We start from the raw sequence: 22,892 nt of genomic DNA on the forward strand, positions 1-22,892 counted from the left end.
CAGATTCCACAACACCCCTGTATACATATGTCGCAGTAGATGTCTGTTCGCTCACTTGACTGAGTTTGACAACACTAATATTTTTCTTTTTTGTAAAAGACAAACAATTGTTGAATGGCTACAACCAATTCTAGCTGATATTTCCGGAGATCACTTTTCTTCACTTATGCCCATATGAGAATTATTTGGTTACACGTTAATTTCTTCTGGTCATTTGGTATTTTACGCAACTTTTCAAATACTCAACCAAAACCGCACTATAACTGAACCGTATTTAACCCAATTTCATAAAAAATAATTAATTAGTGGCAATTAGATCGAGTATTTTTTTTTTATTTACAGTTATACAGCTGAGGATAGTCTGTAAAAGCGGTGAAACATTTTTATTGGCCACTTTGAATATATAGCTCCGTATCTCTCTCAAATAATTTTAAATAATACAAAGAGTATAATAAAATTAAACAAAATTAAATTTTATGTCTTTTCTTATTTTGCAAATTTTGTTCCCAGCCGTATATTTTAATTCTAATTAAAACAATTTTTTTTGCCAAACAAGAAAATTTATTTTTCTTATTCCGTGTTTTAATAGTACATTAAAGCTACATCTTATAGGTTAGAAGAAGAATCAATTGCTGCTTCCGACACAGTGACTGAATTTGGCTTATTCATTTGTCGTACGCGTAACAAAACATTCATCAGATCTAAAATATCGGAGTCCTTTAAACTAATGCAATTTAATATTGTTTGTACAACTTTTAGGCGCTCAGCATCTTGTTTACAATATTTAAGAATATCTGGGAGTTGTGAAAAAATATTTGTCCGACAAGAAGTATTTATTTTTGATTTTTCACACACATATTCTATAACTGAAGGTAAATTCAGTCTATCACATACGACCGAAGCAAGATTTTCTCTTATTGCATGATCTAAGAAATCTTTCGAATGATTTTCCGAAAGTGCCTCAAGAATGGTCTCCTTTATTTTCGAATCTTCGCTCATTCCCTTCGATATCAATTTGGCTATTGTGTCATAACACTTCAACTTAGAATCTTTGTTACAATCAAAATATTTTTGCAATACTTCTTCAAAAGAATGCTTTTCGATTACGATTTCAAGTAAGTTGTTGGTAATCGCTAACTCTGATCTACCTTTCGATGTTTTATGATGACCACTGTTCGAAGGAAATTCTGGAACAAATTTTATAATGGTCTCATTTTCTTCCGTGGAATGATCCATACCACATACATTGTCATCATCAAACTCTTCGGTGCTAATACCAGTATTTGTCGGTTGCCCTGGTGATTTGTTTGATTGTTGGATTGTAAATTTTTCAATCTCTATAATGCTATCTAGTTTACTTCTTCGTTTAAGCGAATATTTATTTTCCATTGACTTTTCCACATTTGGTTGTAATTTATCCATATTCAGACATCTAAAACGATTTTTCTTTGGATTTTTTTATCGCAAAAACAAATTAATTATACGAACTTACCGTTTAGGTTTCGTTTTGTTCTCATCATTATGTTTTATATATTCCTTCGTAACTGACACCGGCGGATCATGAAAACTAACCCTCTTCTTTTTAAAAGCTGGGGATTCAAATGTGTTATCTTCGAGGCTTTCCCTACGAATATTTCTCTTCAAAATACTTGTTGAAGGGCTAGCGGATGGAGAAGGAAGTCTTTTAGTGAATGTTAAAATATCTTTATTATTGAGTGATGTTGCTGTATTCTCTACGCCAACCATTTCCATATCCGAAACTGTACGATCTATGCTGTCAGTTTTACCTACAAATAATCTGGGCATGGGTGTTTGTGGTGATTGTACATCGATTTTTCTATTGCGTATCATGTTTATTAACTGTGCACCTCTTCCTGTGAGGTGTGCTGGTGGTTTAGGTCGTAACTTAGGACTGGTGTTATTATTTGTTAGTTTGCGATCAGGTGGTGATAACTAAAATAAGAAAATATATTAACTATAACGAAATTAAATGGACGTTATGTGAATTTTATCAACATACTAAGAGAGAGTTTTTTGTTAATGTTTTTTTAGGTGAAATTTCCTTAATTGTGTCCGCTCCATAACAAGGATTTGTCAATTCGGTAAAAATACCCTCTACGGCGTCCATACGGTGATCTTGCTCCGCATCTCCTGATTGAATTTTTGATGTATCCCCGAGTAAATTTTTTGGAGATTGTGCGCGACTCGCTTTTAAATAAAAGATGAATTAAAAATTTAGTTTATAAAAACGTCTTTCGCAATTTTAAATTGTTTTTTTTTCTGTGATTGGTATTCGAGATAACGAAAGAAATTAAAAAAGGAAAAAACGCTAACTTTGATATGCAGCCGATATGAATAATTTCCCCAGTCAGTCGCAACCGAGTTGTCAAACCGTACGGTCGCATTTTTCTTTTTCTCTCGCTGTCATTCTAGCGGTGTCTGTGTTATAACGCTACTTTACAGTTGTGCACAAATAACTTTTTTACTGTTAATTTCTCGTTGTGTTTATTTCTTATTATTAACTTGTGCTACATTCATATATTTTTGCATACATAAGAAGTAATATTTTCACAATGCCCCCTGGGGCCAACAATCTGGGTGATAATAGGTTTGCCATATTATCCTCAGCCCAGAAGACTAAAAGAAAAAAGCCTGAACAAACAACGTTGGACCCATTTCCGGAACTCCCCATAACAAAGAAGGATGACCCCAAATACCTCGTCATTAAGTCGCGGGATGCCAGTAAACCTATCACTTCCATCTCCTGCTTCGCGACTTATAAAGGTATTCAATCTATCAGTAAAGATATTAACAACGTTTCGTCACTTCGCGATGGCAGCCTACTCCTCCTTGTAAAAAATCAAAAAATTGCTGATAAATTCCTTTTTACTAAGAATCTACCCGGTGCAGGTGCTGTTGAAGTTGCTCTTCACAGCACCCTTAACTCAGTCAAGGGCACAATTTATGCCCCCTTTATTTGCCAACTTAGCGACGATGAAAAAATTGAAGGTCTCAAGGAACAAGGTGTCTCTGCAGTCCACAAGTTTAACAAAATAGTTAAAGGCGTTCGTGTACCTACTAATGCCGTATTATTAACATTCAATAAATATACACTTCCTAATAGAATTGATGTAGCCTGGAGAACCCTTGATGTCGGTCCGTACTACTCTAATTCTATGCGCTGCAAAACTTGTCAGCTATTAGGACACACCGCTAAACACTGCGTAAAAACTCCTTCCTGTGTCATTTGCAACCTTCCTCCTAACCACTCTCCTCCTTCTGATTGCACCAGAGTTTACTGCGCTAACTGCGCAGGTGAACACCCCTCGTCCTCAAATGCTTGCCCTAAATTTATTCAATCGAAAGAAATATTTAAAATTAAAACTATACACAAATGCACCATGCGTGACGTCATTACCATGTATAAAAATCAACTTCCTTCCACCCCATCCCCCTTCTCCTTCGCCAACGTGGCAAAAATGCAAACTAACAGTGATATAAATACAAATTCAAAAAATCCTAATAACAAAGATAATACTTAATTATCAAAAAATTCTAACCTCAATAATAACGCAACAACAACAAAAACTAACAACGATTCATCCTCCACCAACAATCCATTGCATCACATAGAACTTCCAGAAACTTCAAAGAACTCCCCTCTTCTATACCCTCCATCCTTGGATTCTTCCCCCTCCCCATCTTTCTCTCCTCTTTCCCACATCTCATCGCCCTCCTCACACACCTTATCTGCCCTGGCATCTTTTGCCATCTCCCCTCTTGCTCATAACACCCATCCAACTTCCTCCTCCCTTTCATCTCCGTCACCCTCGTTGATGGAACAATAAATTCCCATAACCTCAAATTATTATTTTTTTCTTTATTTTTCTATTTCTGTTATCCATCCTTCAGTGGAATATGAACGGATACTTAAATAATTACATCGAACTCTAACTTTTATAAACTCATCATTATTTGAATCTTTCACTTTAATGAATCTTTCACTTTAAGTTATTTCAAAAGTTCATTAGTTTAACCTCCTTTTTTCCGATTTCTCTCCTCAATTCTCCTCGTGGCAATCTACTATATCCGCAAGATATAGCCTTAGAATTTGCTCTTCAAAATCAGTACAATTTTATCTGACTTCCCTAATATCAGTCACCAAAACTATGCTGATGATTTAGTATTATTTTCTAATTCCTCCGATTTGTCCGTTGTTACGTCTTCCTTTTCTAAAATCTTATCCCTCTTATTCCATTGGTTCGGTTCTTCGGGCTCGTCAATTTCTTCCTCTAAATCTAAGTTATTACATATTTGTAAGAAACATCATTGTAATACACCCACACTTACCGTTTATAATATAAATTTAATCTTTACAGATAGTTTTAAGTTCCTAGGCTTAATATTAGACTCTAGGTATTCATTTAAGCAACATTGTCAATATGTAAGAAAAAGACTATTTGTTACCAACATCTCCGATAAAAAACATATTGCCTGAATCTGGACTGCCTTTTTAAAAAGACAATATGGAAGACAGCTTATATAATCTCTATCAACAATGATGATCCTGCTCAGCTTTTAATGAACCCAACTATTATCCCACCAGTCAGCCGAAAGCCTATGATGCTAGTGCTGCGTACTATAGTTTATATAATAATTTGTTTATTATGTAAGCTTTAATAAAATAAAAAAAATAAAAAAAAAATTTCCCCAGTTTAATTTTGCTTTGGACAATAATAAATGCCAAATTTCGGGAAGATATCTTGTTAAATAAGAAAGGTTTCCATACAAAGCCAGTTTTTATGACAGCTATAAGCTATATTGATCCGTTTCGGAGGTTCCGACTAATCTTGGGAGAAAAGGGCGTCTGCAAAAGGTGTTACAAACTTTGTGGCAAACTTAATATACCCCGTTCAGAGTATAATTACAAAGAGTGTTAAATTACGAAAGCAATCAGAAGAAAATATTTAGTTAGTAAGTTTAGTATAGAAGAACTATAGATAATTTGCTTTATACTTACTTGATTCATGATTTATTATATTCGACACTTTTGGATTCGCATTTTTTATTGCCAAAACTTCCAAGCCGACTTCGTTGACCTGAAATAATTGAACGTATTATATTCCCATATTACTGATCAATACATTATTTTCGTGATAACCTGATTTATAAACTCGTATCTTAAAAATATATGTGTTGCTAACTTGCAATTGAGAATAATAATGCAATTTTAAAGGATATTTAAAGACAACTTTATAAATTGGCTCAAAGACATTTTTTATAAAAATTGGTCTGCCGAAAACAAAATATAGTCGACACTCACTAATTAGAATCACTTTGCAAGGTAATTCTTAATTATTAAAGTTTAATGGTATGTATATGTATCAGGAGAATGTTTCTTTATTTTTTTATTTAATCATTAAATTGCGTACTTTTATTCACTGTTAACAAAAAATAGAAAATAGAAGCAAAAAATCCAGCGCAATACATAAAACATGATCACGTTCAATTAAAAGTACTTACAAGTATGCTTGTAGACATTAAATCAAAAACAGGTGCAATACAATAAAACATAAACGTGAACACCAATTACCCTTAAAAAATTATTTCTATTAACACTCAGTAAAAATTGATAACTTACGGTAATTTTCAAAGCTAAGATATAAATTACGAGTATAAAATGGAAGGCTCAATCACCTATTTTAACACTAATTTATACTTGACTATAGTCTGTTAGATATATATTTTTTTATTTTGAATCAGAAACATTAATATCGGAGAGCCATGAGATAACTAAGGTGCTTAGTACAGAATAATTCATTATGATTTCTCCCTAATTTCCGGAAATTCTAATTACTGACGGCTCTAATTAGTGAGCGTCGACTGTATTGGGTTAAAAGTAATGAGTATAGACCCGGGTCAGATTTTTTTTTTATACATACATATATTGCCTTTCAATTAGTGGACTTGTTCTTGTTCGAAAAGTTACTATCGGAAATTTTAAACGTAATAAGAAATTTCCGAAAACCTCAACAATAAAAAATATTGTGATATAAAGTAGAAGATGAAACATGCATTATAATTTGAACAAGGGAGGACCAAATTCGGTGCAAACGTATACTCTAACAAATTGTTAAAATTACCATATAAACGAGGAAAAACACATTCTCCCTTAGGAAAAAATCAATAAAACCATGCAAAAAAAAAAATTATGTTATTAAAATTACCCGCATATTTTAATCAATTTATGTAGTTTAATATTTCAACTGGAGGATGGAGTCATGTGTAGAAGTTCACACAAGTGAGGAAAGTTCTCTTATTGCCATTCACTTGGGAGTGGCCAGAAACGATTCTTTTACATATGACTCAAGCAGCTCACGACTTCCGGTCTTTGACCAAGTATCCTCTGGGTAGCCTAAGAACATCCGTTTGAAGGCGAGCTAAAGTGAGAAGGCGAAACATCCCCTGCATAGGGTTGTGCGCTGGGTTTGGGACCACGTAAAAAAATACTCCCAATGAAAAACCAACAACAGCCTCGGATGAGAGACCCCCCTTTTGATGACGACCATGGCAAACGAAATATTATTTCAGGGCATGCACCTGGAATGTCCGGTCCCTTAATTGGGAAGGTGCCGCTGCCCAGCTGGTAGATGTCCTCGTGAAAATAAAGGCTGACATCACCGCCGTCCAAGAAATGCGATGGACGGGACAAGGACAGATACGAGTAGGTCCTTGTGGAATTTACTACAGTGGCCATATAAAGGAGCGCAAGTTTGGTGTGGGATTCGTGGTGGGAGAGAGACTCCCTCGCCGAGTACTATCATTCACTCCGGTGAATGAACGTCTAGCCACAATCCGCATCAAAGCGAGGTTCTTCAACATATCGCTGATATGCGCCCACGGCTCGACGGAAGAGAAGGACGATGTGACCAAAGATGCCTTTTATGAGTGCTTGGAGCGCACTTATGAGAGATGCCCCCGCCATGATGTCAAAATCGTGCCGTAGGTCTTAACATCGACTCGGACCTCTATCTTGTTGCAGCCAAGAGTCGCACCCGCCTCTGCGCAGCAAAAAACGCACGCTACTCGGCTTGCACTCCTGCTCTCTGAGAGCACTCGTCTACAACTCGGTATAAGGGAACTGTGGGACGGTATTTCAAACTCCTTACGTACAGCTGCAACCGAAACCATTGGTTTTCGGAAAGTGCAAAAGAACAGCTGGTACGACGAGGAGTGCAATATCGCAGCGGAGAGAAAACAGGCTGCCTACCTCGCAACGTAACGATCGACCACAACACGCGGGATGGGATAGATACCGAGAGTTGAAGAGGGAAGCGAGACGCATTTGCAGACAGAAAAAGAAAGAGACCGAAATGCGTGAGTGCGAAGAGCTTGATAAGCTGGCCGACAGGGGTAATGCTCGAAAATTCTACGAAAAAATGCGGCGGCTTACAGAAGGTTTCAAGACCGGAGCATACTCTTGTAGAACTCCCCAAGGTGATCTAGCCACCGATGCCCAGAGCATACTTAAATTATGGAGGGAACACTTCTCTGCTGAATGGCAGTGAACGCGCAACGCGGGGAGAAGCCGAACACGATTCCCCAATCGATGACGATGGAGCAGACGTTCCATTACCCGGCCATGAAGAAGTTCGAATAGCAGTTGCTCGCCTGAAGAACAACAAAGCGGCAGGGGCCGACGGATTGCCGGCCGAGCTATTCAAACACGGCGGCGAAGAACTGATAAGGAGCATGCATCAGCTTCTTTGCAAAATATGGTCAGATGAAAGCATGCCCAACGATTGGAATTTAAGTGTGCTGTGCCCAATCCATAAAAAAGGAGACCCCACAATCTGCGCCAACTACCGTGGGATTAGCCTCTTTAATATCGCATATAAGGTTCTATCGAGCGTATTGTGTGAAAGATTAAAGCCCACCGTCAACTAACTGATTGGACCTCATCAGTGTGGCTTTAGGCCTGGCAAATCGACAACCGACCATGTGCCAAATCTTGGAAAAGACCCGTGAAAGGCGAATCGACACACACCACCTATTCGTCGATTTCAAAGCTGCTTTCGACAGCACGAAAAGGAACTGCCTTTATGCCGCGATGTCTGAATTTGGTATCCTCGCAAAACTAATACGGCTGTGTAAGCTGACGTTGAGCAATACCAATAGCTCCGTCAGAATCGGGAAGGACCTCTTCGAGCCGTTCGATACCAAACGAGGTTTCAGACAAGGCGATTCCCTATAGTGCTACTTTTTCAACCTGCTTCTGGAGAAAATAGTTCGAGCTGCAGAACTAAATAGAGAAGGTACCATCTTCAATAAGAGTGTACAACTGCTGGCGTATGCCGATGATATTGATATCATCGGCCTCAACACCCGCGCCGTTAGTTCTGCTTTCTTCAGACTGGACAAGGAAACGAAGCAAATGGGTCTGGCAGTGAACGAGGGCAAGACGAAATATCTCCTGTTATCAAACAAACAGTTGTCGCACTCGCGACTTGGCTCTCACGTCACTGTTGACATTTATAACTTTGAAGTTGTAGATCATTTCGTCTATTTAGAAACCAGTATTAACACCACCAACAATGTCAGCCTGGAAATCCAACGCAGGATTACTCTTGCCAACAGGTGCTACTTCGGACTAAGTAGGCAATTGAAAAGTAAAGTCCTCTCTCGACGAACAAAAACCAAACTCTAGAAGTCACTCATAATTCCCGTCCTGCTATATGGTGCAGAGACTTCGACGATGACAACAACTAATGAGTCGACGTTGCGAGTTTTCGAGAGAAAAGTTCTGCAAAAGATTTATGGTCCTTTGCGCGTTGGCCATGGCGAATACCTCATTCGATGGAACGATGCGCTGTATGAGATATATGACGACATTGACATAGTTCAGCGAATTAAAGACAGCGCCTATGCTGGCTAGGTCATGTTGTCCGGATAGACGCAAAACACTCCAGCTCTAAAAGTATTCCACGCAGTACCCTCCGGGGGCAGCAGAGGAAGAGGAAGACCTCCACTCCGTTGGAGAACGATCTGGCTACGCTTGGAATATCCAATTGGCGCCACGTAGCGAAAAGAAAAAAACGACTGGCTGTTGTTGTAAGTGGTGTCTACGCCAATTAAGAAGAAGAAGGGTTTCCTTCATTAATACCCTTAATTGGTTTGTAGTTTAAGTTGTCTATTTGTATAATTGTAATTTAATTATTTTATAATTCTAACTTAAATCTTAATAGACTTAAGTAACTTAATAATAAAAAATGTACAACTTCTAATGTCACACGAATAATCGGACAAGAGGCAACTTCGTAAGATAACGGTTTATTTCGAACACAATTTCTTCTTAAATCGAATTTTGCATCACGCGTTGTTGATTGTTATATAAAATAAAGAAAAAAAGTTTAAATGGCTCCAACTGGAAAACAAACAAATATTGGGTTGTAAAAAAGTCTTGCGGTATTTTCGCTAGTTGGCGCTGAAAGCGCGTAGTTCTAGTTTTATTCGTCGCATCGGGAAAGCTCATTTCACGCGCTAACACGTGTTTGATTGATTGTCATTTCTTTTAAGTCGTTCGTGAGTTATAGCGTCGCAAACATGGAGCAAAATAAAGAGAAAATACGGCATATTTTACAGTACTACTACGATAAAGGCAAAAATGCATCTCAAGCCGCAAATAAAATTTGTGCAGTTTATGGACCCGATACAGTTTCCATTTCCACCGCACAACGGTGGTTTCAACGTTTTCGTTCTGGTGTAGAGGGGGTCGAAGATGCGCCACGCTCCGGAAGGCCTGTCGTCGAAAATTGCGATAAAACCGCTGAATTGGTCGAAAAAGACCGGCATAGTAGCAGCCGTAGCATCGGTCAAGAGCTGGGCATGAGTCATCAAAAATTAATTTCAATTTCAATATAAAAAAAATTCAATAAAAATACCGCAAGACTTTTTTGACAACCTAATACTAAAATTCGTTATAGTTATCTGTTTTATTGATCGACCAGTTTTTATTGCAGTTATATGGAGGTCTGACATAGACGATTCCGATAAATGAGCGGCTTCTTTGGGAGAAAAGCACGTGTGCAAAATTTCAGAGCCATACCACAAAAACTGAGGAACTACCATAGTTTACGTATATACATACAGAGGAACAGAAAGTAAGACGGACATGGCTAAACCAAACACAACTCATCGTAAACATATTATACACAATATACATATACTTTATTAGGATTGGAGGGAGTGGTTGAGGTTTTTTTTATACTAGACACATTGTATTTGTTATGTAAAACATTGACTTGTATCGGAAAGGCACACTACTTTTCAATCAAAAATTTTTATTTCATCTACCTGTTATTTAGTAATAGCTAATGTGAAAAACAGTACAAGTGCCCGCTGAATTACTTCAAGACATTGTGACAAATTTACTATAAATAAAGTTTTGTAAAAACTATTGTTTAATCTGTATTAGTCAGAACGGCAATAAAAAGATAAACATTTTTTTAGAAATAGGGAGTTATAACCTAACATTTAAAATATAGTGATATTTTAAAAGAATATTAAAAAATGATAATTTCGTTTATTTCGCACAAACAAACTTAATGGGTGACGAACTGACAGCAACAGCAAGTTAGGGTTGGACGAAACGTTAACGTAGCATTATGGCCAAATTTAAAAAGAACTATTTTTAGAAAATTTGCTCAAAACTACTTGCTATTTGTTTAAGTTATTAGAATTCAAGATAATGCTTTTATAAATAACAAGATTTAAAAACATAGTGAAGCAACTTTTTTACTGAAAAAAAAAAATAACAGCAATCCATTTCTTTGATGAATTCTTTAAATCTTATCTTTAATATTTAGAACTATTGGCCTAAGAGCCTGTGGACGGCAGACTGTACATACATATTTTGTCAAAGATGATATTTTATTCAAAGACTCTCCCTTATCTACATCGATTTGACGCTTCTAAGGTAATACAGGTACGATAATTAGAAGTGTTACGAAAGTATTTTAACAAAGCTGCCGTTTGGTCATATTAAGGAGTCAGTAGTCAGTTTATTATTGGAAGGTTTCGTTTATTTACAATTTTATTACAGAATTTATGTAAAAAACATGAGGAAACATTAAAAAAAAAAACGTTAATTACTTTTTTATTTATCAACATTTTTTCATCATTCTAGTAGGGACGATAATCATTCAAGTACTTTTTATTAATAAATTGGGTTTTTGTGTTTCAGATGATTCAAACATGAGAAATCGTGTCCACCAGTGAAAACACGTATTTCATTCCCCAGCCATTTCTCCGACACATGTCATCAAAAAATTCCGAAAAAAAAAATGTTTATACACTCCACGATATACCTCATAATACGTGAAAAAAATTCTATTGTAGAATTTAGAATGTCAAAAAAACAGGCCAGATTACCCTACTGACCCCTTAAATAGTTAATTAATTTAACGCCAAAAATTAATGATTTTTTAGTAGTAACGTCGTGGTATACGTTTTAAAATTAAACAAAACAGATTTTTATATACTTTATGTATATTATTTTTAATACTTTAATTAGCATATTCTTATATTGACAGACGTTTTCTCTGATTGCAACAGTCCGGCCGACGGTAAAATATTACTTACGGTGGAAGTACATATCGCTCATTTGCTGCAAGACCGGCATAAGTCAAAAAAATCGATTCGCCAGAAAACGCGTTTAAAGTTTTCAACTTACTACAACCTTACACGGTGACTCCAACCTTACACCTCTTCTCAAGCGGAGCATATAAGAGCTATTCATATGAATTTTTCACTCAACATGAAGTATGATATAACGAACAATTCTGCAGCATTAACTCCAAAATCACGTTTTTTGAATTATGCCGGTCTTGCAGCAAATGAGCGATATATGTATGTATGTAACTACGGCCATTAATAGGTTTAATGTACATAACTAGCAAACCACTTTAGCGAAATCAACCAAACTTTATCAGAACAAATATGCTTATCATTCCCTACGAAATTGTAAAAATGGTTGTAATCGGATTATAAGCCCGCCCATTCTCCAATAACGGTTATGTTGAAAACTACTTAAAGTGCTATACCTCAATAAATTAAAATTTTAACGCAAAATTATATAAAAAGAGCTTTATTAAAATTGTAAAGCGGGCGAAACACTGCCCATATTTCGGTAAAAACCTATATCTCGGGACCTAATATACCAATTTCAACCAAATTCAGTGTAAGACACTCCTGTGATATTCTTATGTAACAGTGCGGAAATGGACGAAATCGGACTACAACCACGCCTACTTTCCATATAACAATTTTAAATTTCATCTGACATATTCGGCTCCCTGCTAACATATCTGGATTTAAGCCAGAGCTTCCAAACTTCCAAAAGCATTTTTTGTGATTCAACATTTTTCTTTGACAAAATGCAGTGTTCAAATCACATACTGTGAAAGCCAATCAAGCTTTCAATGATTCACTGAGTTGCCCTTCAATTTTTGTGGTGTGAAGAAAACTTTCATGGTTTTCGAATAGTAATAATTAAAATATGAGACGATTTTTTAAGCAAATCATATTACCAAGCATTATTATTACGATGTCTGTGTCAGAGCTAATACCAATCTGAATAAACCTTTCCTGGTTTCCGGACAGTAATTATTCAAATATGAGACGATTTTTTAAGCAAATCATATTACCAAGCATTGTTATTACATTACGATGTCTGTGTCCGAGCTAATACCAATATTGGACAAGTCTGAGATACTGTAAACATGATAAATTCTTTTACTATTCACTTCTTCGTGCAAACTCAACTCCTTAGAGAAATCTGGTGGTGTCACCTGTTCAGCTCCCAAAATTATGGTATGAAGCTGTTCAAATACAGTACAGCTTCTTGCCGTATAATCGAGATTAATCGAAGAAAACATCGATTCTTTGTCCAGGATACTTCGTGAATATTTGTAAAAAAAAAAATGTTTGAAAATATTACCAAATGTCTTTGGCAAATCATAAGTTTGTGTAAGTTTGTTTGTTACGCTTTCACGCAAAAACTACTTAACCCATTTACAACCATTGTACTCGCTTGTGTACAGAAATTCAGTCAAGTTTAGGCATGTGGCGTAACTCAATGCTAAGTATTTGCACACAAATTTTTGATCATATGCGTAGTTTTATTCCTAGAAACAACAAAAAAAATACATTCGCTTCACGCGAATTCATAACGGCACTTTTTGTGGCGTCAACTTCTGTGCGGTTTTTTCATATTGTGTGATTTTGTGTCTTTAGTCATTATTTTGCTGTTGATGAGTTATTATCTCTCGGTTGTTAGTTTTAAAATTGTGTGTTGTGTGAGATAAGACTAAAGAGATCAATTTTACAAAAAAAACCCATTTGAAAAACCTATTCTTATTTGAGGTATGTGCCTTTCAAAAGTTGTGTACCCGCTAAGGTACAATGGCAAAATGTGTAGGTGAAATAAAAAATTGTATCTTTTGGTTAGGATGGCTATTTCCACTTCGTGTTTTTATGGAAAGAGATATAAACAACTTTCACAGGCTTTAGCTGACATCGCTGATGATGATGAGGCAGATGATGTCGATATCGTTATGATTCCTCCTGATGTCGATGTCAATAATGTTGTAACTATGATTGGGTTGAACCGTTGAAATACGTAAAGCGTTGGTCAAAACTGGAACAAAAAAAGATAAGTATACCTCAGCCAAATTTACTTTCAAATTACAACCACGGTATGGACGGTGTTGATCTACATGATCAGGCCGTAAATGTATACAAAATTGGGATTCGAGGCAAAAAATGGTGGTGGCCGCTCTTTACTTCGATGATGTGCTCCACAATGGTAAACGCTTGGAAGCTGTACAAAGACGTGAATAATAGTACCAAAGATTTGCTTGAGTTTCAAGGGACATTACGCGATACTACCTATGACACTAGACATTGAAAAGATATTCTAAGCGCGCGTTAGCTCCAAGTGCTTCTACAGCTGGAGGAGCACATTTTCCAAAGAGAATCCTCAAGCCTCTTAGATGCAGAGTCTGCCATAAACGAATCAGGTAGATTTGCAAGCTATGTGGTACTGCTTTGTGCGTGGAACGCGACTGTTTTAAAATAGCCCATTCATAAATATTTTATACACTTTTGACCATTGTACTCGTGTGGGTACAGCAAAATCGTATATGCAATAAAAAAAAAAAAAAAAAATTTTTTGTTCATCTCTGCGATGGTATAAATCAATAAAAAACTGAAAATTTTAAATAAACTTATTTTTTGACTCCTTGGTTGTAAATGGGTTAACCGATCATCATGAAACTTTGTACATATACTCCTGAAGGTATTAGAAGTAAAATATCGTACTTTATATTAAAAAATTGTTAAAAAATATAAAAAATTGTTTGTCAAAAAGTCGTCAAATTTAGCTACTTCAACGCCATCTAGCATTACAGTAATGAAGTTTGAACCACGAATATTGTAATACCGTCCCACTGTATTACCGGCGGTGACGACAATATCTAATTCAATTGAATTGTTTCTATTTTTTCTATATTTAATGTTTTTTCCTTCTGTCATTACATGCAGTATAAAACTATTAAAATTTTTGAGGTAATCCGTAATTGTTGTGGTTAGCTGTCACTTTATTATTTTAGATCTTACTCGCTGATGTTAATTCTTACTCTGTTTTTCTTAGAAAATGCCTCGGAAGCGGAAATCTGGTATATCCAAATCATACTCATACTAATATTATAAATGCGAAAATGAAGTTTCAATAATGAATACACAATATCTAATTCAACAACCATGAATACTATAATACCGTCCCACTGACATTTTAAACGAGGTTCAAGGAGAAATGAAGGAATATTTGTCAATGGATACAATTATAAATACGGAACTAAGTACTTCATATCCTGTGGAGATTTTAAATGCACACTATCGGGTGTACCGTCACATAAACTTCAATTGAAACTAAATGTACCAGTAATGCTTATGCGAAATCTCCTCGGCTATGTAATGGAACAAAGCTTCGGATAACAAAATTGGGACAGAACATACTTGGTGCTACTATTTTAACAGGTGTCGGTAAGGGAGATAGTGTTGTAATACCTCGGATACCAATTATCCCCACTGACCTTCCATTCCAATTTAAAAGGGTTCAGTTTCCCGTCAAACTTAACTTTGCTGTTACTATAAACAAGGCACAAGGACAAACATTACAGGTAGCAGGAGTGAATTTAGAAAACCCAGGCTTTTCTCATGGTCAACTTTATGTAGCCTGTTCACGTGTATCTAATGCCCGGAATTTACACACATTTGCACCCGACGGGGAAAACTTATAATATTGTCTACAAAAATATCCTACATTAGTAATTTGTATTTTATTTTTTTAAATTGTTAGAATTCAGAATTATTTATTTTTGTTACGGTGAAATATATTTTAACATTTGTCGTTGCATTTCAATATTTTAAGGTATTGAAACTTCATTGTCTGTAGTAATTTTTAAAAATTGTTGATCTCAGCCAAGCAATAAAATTTAGTTATCATATTGACTCATTTCTATTATTATACCCTTATTGGAACCAAAAAATATGTGTAAAAAGCATTTATTATTTGGAGCTCTGATCAACATATGGCCGTCGTCGGCAGGTACTCACGTAAATTACAACGATTGTTCTCACTATATCAGTAGGAGAACAAAATGAGTGTCCCAGTTTGCGTGAAGGACTGCTACCCTTCGCATAGGAGCTCCTGGACGGACTGAAGGGGCAGGATGGTGAGGACAATGGAGTCGAAGACCTGTCAATCATAGAATCAATCCTGTGATTTCCAATACCCTCATGTTGGCCAGGTGAACCATTGTGTAAGTGCTGAGGCAATCAGTTCACAGGGTTCTCAACAAAGCACAATTCACGGACAACTGGGAGGAATACGAAGGGCTGAACAGTCCATCATAGGCATGGCAAGCGACATGCCAAGTTGCTAATGGGTACATAGAACCTTAAAAGGTTCAAATATGTATTCAATATCCCAAGGGACATGCTACTTGTCGCTTTTTACTGACCATTGAATGTAAGCACAAGAAGCTCTTCTGTAACATGTGTAATTCTTGTGCAAATTGTCTGTTTTGCAACATGGAGCTTGAAACTTAAAACTCTTTGCCAAATTAGAGTTTTATATCTCAATTTAGTTATTACTTATGACACTTGATAGGTTTTTGGTTATTGGCGTTTTGTGGGCATGGCAGTGGTTCGATTACACCCACCTACGAGTTCATAATTTTTTTACTAAAGAGCACGCATACAAAGTGTCATCAAGATATCTCAATTTTTACTCAAGTTACAGCTTGCACGGTCGGACGAATAGACAGTCACGTTGGAGGTGAGTAAATGCCGAGAGTAGCAATGCCTCAAAAGTCTTCACTACTGGGGGAACGAGAGTAATCGGCCGATAAGACTCCCCTTTGTTGGCGGGTTTCCCAGGCTTCAGTTGTGGGACCACTAGGGTGCTTAAAATTTTTTTTTAAATATTACCTCCTCAAATGTTAGTGATTGACAAACAAAAAATTCTCCCTGTTGTTGTTGTTGTAGCGGCAGAGTTCTGCCGAGTTGACAGTCCTTGGCCAGATATAAATCCGGGTCCGTTCCGGTTACGTAGACCCGACTGTCGTGGGAGAGAAAAATTCTCCGTCGAGCCAGGCGCTGTAGCTTAACTCCAAGTGTCGCTATTTTTTTTTTTAGGTTCGCATACATTTAACATAGGAATTTTCGTATTCAAACTAAAATTTCACCAACTAATTTTCGTTTACATATTCATAAAGATGGTTTTCAAATTTTAAAAATTCCCGCGCCAAATTATTATTCTCAGAAACTTTTTTTATTTTTATTGAAAAAATTTAAAATTTCAAAGCACTATGTTTAATCGCCTAATTGAGATAATCAAACTGTGTCGCAGAAGAGTTTAAAGTTTGAAAAGTGAACTTTCTGAATATGTGATGGGTTTTTTTGAGAAAATTCCTATGTTAAACGTATGGGAAGCTAAAAAAAAATAGCGACCCCTTAGAGTTAAGCCTTAGCGTCTGTCTTGAGAGAGGATTTTTTGTTTGTCAATCACCAATATTTGAGGGGGTAAGAGTTGAAAAAAAAATTCACAAATTTTTTTTAAGCACCCAGGGGACCATTCTTTTGACTTTCCACATACTGGGTATTTGAAGAGTGGTCAGCGATAGGTTGAGGACCTTGGAGAGATAGCTTACTCCCGTCGAGCCTAGATGCTTTAGCATTAGCATGTTAATTCCTTTAGGGCCAATGGATTTAGATTTTGTTTTGTTGATGACATTCTAAACCTCCTCATCGGTGAAAGTAGCGCGCAGTCGTTTGAATCGTCAATCTGTTCCCCCTACGGTCATTTGACAGGCAGGAATGCCAAAGATTGTGGTGCGCGTTAAAGTCGCCTAGTACCAAACGGTTTTCATCACGAAGTAGCGCGCCTATATTCGGGAAATATCCTGTAGAGCAACATGTAACTGGGGGAATGTATATATTAAATATTTCGAGCTCAACATCGCCTGACCGGATAGCTATACCCTGACATTCTAGGGTAGTATCCCTGCGGTCCATGTCTTCATCGATTAGATGATACTGCACGGTGTTGTGCAATATGAAGGCTAGGCCACCACCATTATCTCGCTCGCGATCTTTACGTATTACGTTGAAACAGGCACAACTCAGATCTTTTGGATTGGTTAAAAAATGTCATTTTGGCATTAAAAAATTACCATTTTTATCTAAAAAAAACGAAATTTTTTTCACAAATTACGCAATTTTGTTAATTTTTGATATTTTTCAAAGACCGTAGGTCATTGCCCTTTATGGCAACGGGGATATTCGAGCAAGCAAATAACTGCGGCAATATTGCGACAGTGTTGTTTTTCTGCAGATACTCAGCTGATACTTATATTGCAACATTTTTGCGTCGAATAAGATGCCTTGCTATACTGCCGCAGTGAATGAGACTCGAACATACCGAACTACATGCCGAGGAAGTGCAAAAATGGAAGAAAAAGAACTGGCTAATTTGGTACTGTGATCGTTCAAAGGCAGTTTAAAACACTTTTGCTATTACAACAGAATCTAAAAAACTAATCAAAAATGGGCTTTATCTAGCTACACGGCCAGGCATAGGCATAGGACCATCAGTCCCTCATCAATAAACGCTTTAAAGTCGGCGAATATTAGCGATATTATCCCACGTAGGGTAGAAAGAGACCTACGAGGCAAAAACACAAAAATTGTAAACATTACAGGTAACGAAAACGCCGATCAATTAGCAAAAGACGCACTCATCCTACTTTTTAATCAATAACTACACCGAAAAAGATAGAAAAAGCTGTTCCGCAAACTTCATTAAAAAACAGCGTGTCTCAAATTATGAGAATAAAATGAATGTTCATTATAAAATTACGCATCAGTTATATCAACAACATGGCAGCAAATAAAATTTTAAGACAAAACACCAGCAATGTGTTATGATGAGACTTACCGTGCGATTCTGTAACGTGAGACAGTCTCAAGTCTCTAAATTTGAGATTTTAAGTTAGAGACAATTTTTGAGACTTGAGACGATATTGCTATTCTGTAAGTGAAAGTCACAGAATCTATTACATTTCATTATATAGACATGTTTTTACACTTGAATGAAAATAAATATGTCGATAAGAAATATTAAAATTTCTATAACATAGTCAAAAAACATAATATCAATAAAAATAAAAATATATGTTGACTTTGTTTCATAATATTTACGAAATGTATGTAAAATTTATTTATTTTTAATCTTTTCGTGTTTGAGTTGCTTACAAAATATAAAGAAACGACAATCGATTAATATCTATGATGATCTCTATTCAGTATATTTAAAATGGCAGACAAGAGCTCTTTTTAGTTTTGTGACCTGCTAACTACCAGGTCTCAATATTTTGAGACTATCGCTAGAGACTGTTTAGTGAATAGTAACTAGTCGCAAATTGAGATTTTGCCTCAAAATTACTCAAAACAGAGGCTAGAGACTGGTTACAGAATCCCGGAATTTAACTTGGCATACTAAACTAACGTATGGATGTCTACTTTCAAAAGAATCACCACCACTTTGCATGAACTGTAATGACACCCTAACCATGCAACACCTAATAAACTGCTACAACTACACATCGCAAAATGTTGATTTGCATACCGCTATAGCAACACTGGACTACGAAAATATAAGCGAACATCTACCTCCTATACTATTAAAATTAATTTAGAGTTGAAAAGTACACATAAAAAAATTAATATGTATCTATACAAGCAGCCAGTTTCCCTTTGTTTTCCTAGTATGTCCGTAAATTTATTTATATGTAGGTCATATTAAAATAAATATTACTTCATTACTACTGTTTCATGTTATAAGTTTGCAACAAAAATAATATATTCATGCTTTATAAATTAACACTTACTTGCTTCTTGTCGAGTTCGTTCACCTCAATTTGTTGAGGGGACGATGTATTAACTTTTTCCATAACTTCTGCAATATTCCGATCAATACATTTATCCGTCGTGCTGTTAGCAAGATCCTCAAAAAAATCTTTGTTCTTTTTGCTTGATTCCGCCAAAAATATTGAATCAATATTTTGATGCCTTGGATCTGAACTAGAATTAGGTACTCTAAAAAAGTTGTTTTCAGTGGATTGCTTCTGCCGTATATAGGGGTCTTCTATAACAATTTCGTTTTGGTCCTCTTTAGCTATAACTATTTTTTTAGGTGTCCAAGGTTTTATTAAGGAATCCTGCGATTGACTCATATCGTTATATAGTGCTGGTATGTTTGTTTTTTCTGTTATACGCTCCTTTTGTCTATCTGTTAGTTTTTCCGGCTTAAGGCTCCATACCGATGGTATGATGACATAGACGTCATCTTTAAATAATTCTAAAACCTGAGTTGCGAAATTCTTATTCAGGGAAGCACGAGTAATATTTATAACAGAATTCTTCCATTCTTCATAAAACTTTGAATCTACACCGTCTTTTGAAGACTTGTTAATAGCTTCCTTAAGTGTACATTTAATTGACTCTATTAGAGAACTGCTTCCAGGTAATTTAAAACTGTGGAGAACACTTCGGAAAATTTTAAGCAGTTTTTCTTTTTCCCTTTTTGTTATTTGTTTTTTAAACATCTTATGCAAGAGAGCAAATAATTGTTCGAAGTGTGTCGAATAATTGTTGCAGTCATGTTTGATCATTTCATCTGCATACGCATTAATAAGATTGATAAAAACTTCACATTCATAACCAGAATCTAAAATTGCGTTTAGAACTTTTGCTATTTCATTCAAATGTTGTGATCTAGCAGTGGTGTTTTCTGAAAGTTGTAACAGATCATGCCAGAGCATATAGAATTGTTCATCAAAAATAGAATTGTTGCGATGTCCAGTAAATTCAATAACCATGCGTAATGGCCATAAACTCCAGGATATTAATGAATGAACGAACTCTTGTGCTGTACGACCAAAAGAATTATTTCTTAACAAATTTACCATTTCCAATGATATATTACGCCATATAAAAAATTTTACTTCAAAATACTCAAAACCTTCATCATTTGGTGTATTGATGAAATATTCAGCTACAATCTCCACAGCACGCCAACAAAGTTGTTTTGGAATAAAGGCTTCTAAATTAGATATTTTAGCAGCGCACTGCTGAATAACATTAGGAAGAAGAGCATCTCTTCCAGTTGTTAAAAATTTTACTAAAAATTGTATAATTTTAATGTAATTTTCAAAATCCAGAATAGAGCGTGATAAACGAAGTCCTTCAGATGCAATTACATTAGCTGCTATTGTTACGGGACGACTGTTTTTTGCAATCATTTGTATTAAGCCGAAACAATAATACTCATATGATACAGACATATCATTATTAATCATTATGCGAGTTGCACTTTTGGTCAATATAATTAGCAGTCGTTGTTCAATATCACTACATTTTTCACTTTCGATAAGCAAATTTGACGCTTCCAAAATAGCATAAAATATTGATTTCCAATGTTTTTCCACAATACTTGAAGTTATCAATTCTGTATCTTGACACATGAATTCTAACTCGTATTCCCGCAATAACCTTTGTATAAATTCATCCCGCTGTTTGCTCACTATGGCTACCAGGCATGTCAAAGCTAATTCTCGTACAGAAATGTATTGTTGGGCTATTCCTAGAGTACTTTTTGAATGTGACCCGAAGCAAAATATTAAAAATGGTTCCACAACATTCTCGTAATTATCCTCACTTTGTGCACCCAAACAAGTTATCAAATACCACCAAATGCGTAATTTTACAGCAGCGACATATGGAGTTTTTGACTGGGATGATTTTAGAGGAATGCACACAAGTTTTAAACGTTTGGGCGATGATAATTGATTATGATTGGCAAAGATTTGAATAAGTAGATGCCAACACGTAAACGCTTCTGCTCTTACTGAATTATCTGGACTACGAAATCCAAGCTCGACAATAGATAGAAACAAATTTATAGTGCTAGCACTTTTTAAGATTTCGCGATCCAACAGACGAACAAGTATACACCAAATTCGATGCCAATATTGATTTCGGTCTTCTCTAAGCTGGTGCACCCTAGATGCAAATTCCTTCACAATTACATTTTTCAAATTATTCCAACAACTATGATTTGGAATGTTGCTAATATCTAAAGTTAATAAACCTTGTTCCAAAGCTGATACGGCACTGCCCTGTACAACCGAGTCGTCATCAAAAGCTAGTGGAAGTATATCTTCCACCCAAAAACGTACTAATTCATCAACTGATAAAATCTTTCCAATTACCGAGGAAGGTGTGCTTTTACTCGTGTTGGCGAGCAAATCCAACATCTGAAATTTTAATATAAGTTCGCATAGACTAATATATATCATAATTATATACTTACATTACAATACAGGTGCGTTTGATTATTTTTTAGTATTTCTTTCGAGGAATTATACACCTCATAAAACCCTCGACCTAAATTAGAATCCATTATCAAAGGCTATGTTATTGTCAATAGACGTTTTCACACATAAGCTTATTATATGCGCGCCAAACCCTCAGCAGATATGTTAAATAATTTTAGTGAGTGATGCCAAGTCAAGTACAAATCAGGGATACCATTATTCCGTTAATTCATAATCCTTATGATTTTATCATTTAATTTTTAATTGAAGGTTCAAATTTTTTAATGGTTCGTCGTAAACACGTTCGTAATACCATGTTCAGATCGAAAATTTAAAAGATTAGATTACATTTAATACTATGTTCAGACCGACACTTAATCACACGATTTCGGCTGTTGAATGGATTATCCCACTAATCTTAAAAATTTATCAAGATTTCGCCATACAAAAATGACAGTTCCAAATCACTTCATTGAAATGATTTGAAACTGATCCACGCAAAATCGTTCTTTGCGACTCTGATTTTGCGCCATCTACTTGTCAGGATTGGAAATCTATTACATTATCACAGCTGATTTAGACACTATAAAGGGGAAAAAATGTAAACAAACAAATTTCTTTAAAGCAATGAATCTAATTTCACCTGAAAATCGACTTAACAAATGAAAAAATGCATCCGCTATTTCTATTATATGGAAAATATTTGAAAAAATACGGCTTTTATTACATAATACTATATGACAATGTTTTCTTTTGATAAATATTAAGCGATGTGACTTCATGAATGACAATAACAGCTGTTTTTTGATCTCTCTAACGGCAGTGAAAACACTGTTGGGTTATGAAATGATTAAATGTAATCTAATCTTTGAAATTTTCGGTCTGAACATAATA

At 35.7% G+C, this 22,892-nt stretch overlaps 4 protein-coding genes across 10 annotated transcripts in view; 2 read left to right on the forward strand and 2 right to left on the reverse strand.

Moving 5' to 3' along the window:
- LOC125777132 (uncharacterized) overlaps nt 1–22,892 on the forward strand; it is a 223,663-nt gene that overhangs the window by 147,090 nt on the left and 53,681 nt on the right. The gene's annotated exons all lie outside the window — the stretch shown is intronic.
- The window catches only part of LOC125777124 (uncharacterized), a 172,901-nt gene that overhangs the window by 72,841 nt on the left and 77,168 nt on the right, over nt 1–22,892 (reverse strand). The window lies entirely within an intron of this gene.
- LOC125777122 (uncharacterized) overlaps nt 1–22,892 on the forward strand; it is a 358,233-nt gene that overhangs the window by 55,005 nt on the left and 280,336 nt on the right. The gene's annotated exons all lie outside the window — the stretch shown is intronic.
- On the reverse strand, nt 322–22,309 carry LOC105226118 (telomere-associated protein RIF1). Its single transcript, XM_011204901.4, has 6 exons — nt 21,995–22,309; nt 19,512–21,938; nt 5,021–5,099; nt 2,021–2,208; nt 1,493–1,953; nt 322–1,432 (listed from the first exon to the last, which is right to left on the reverse strand). Exons 1-6 carry the CDS (start codon nt 22,082–22,084, stop codon nt 607–609), a joined length of 4,071 nt encoding a protein of 1,356 aa, XP_011203203.2. The 5' UTR covers nt 22,085–22,309; the 3' UTR covers nt 322–606.

The sequence above is a fragment of the Bactrocera dorsalis genome, chromosome 3 (assembly GCF_023373825.1).
Source record: "Bactrocera dorsalis isolate Fly_Bdor chromosome 3, ASM2337382v1, whole genome shotgun sequence".
Taxonomy (NCBI): domain Eukaryota; kingdom Metazoa; phylum Arthropoda; class Insecta; order Diptera; family Tephritidae; genus Bactrocera; species Bactrocera dorsalis.

Bases quoted from the DNA above. Each gene is read 5' to 3' on its own strand.
- LOC105226118 (XM_011204901.4), bottom strand. From the start codon at position 22,084: ATGGATTCTAATTTAGGTCGAGGGTTTTATGAGGTGTATAATTCCTCG. The intron at 5,100-19,511 runs GTAAGTGTTAAT...CAATTATTTCAG, and splicing joins ACGAACTCGACAAGAAGCAA to GTCAACGAAGTCGGCTTGGA. The intron at 2,209-5,020 runs GTAAGTATAAAG...TTTATTTAAAAG, and splicing joins TATAATAAATCATGAATCAA to CGAGTCGCGCACAATCTCCA.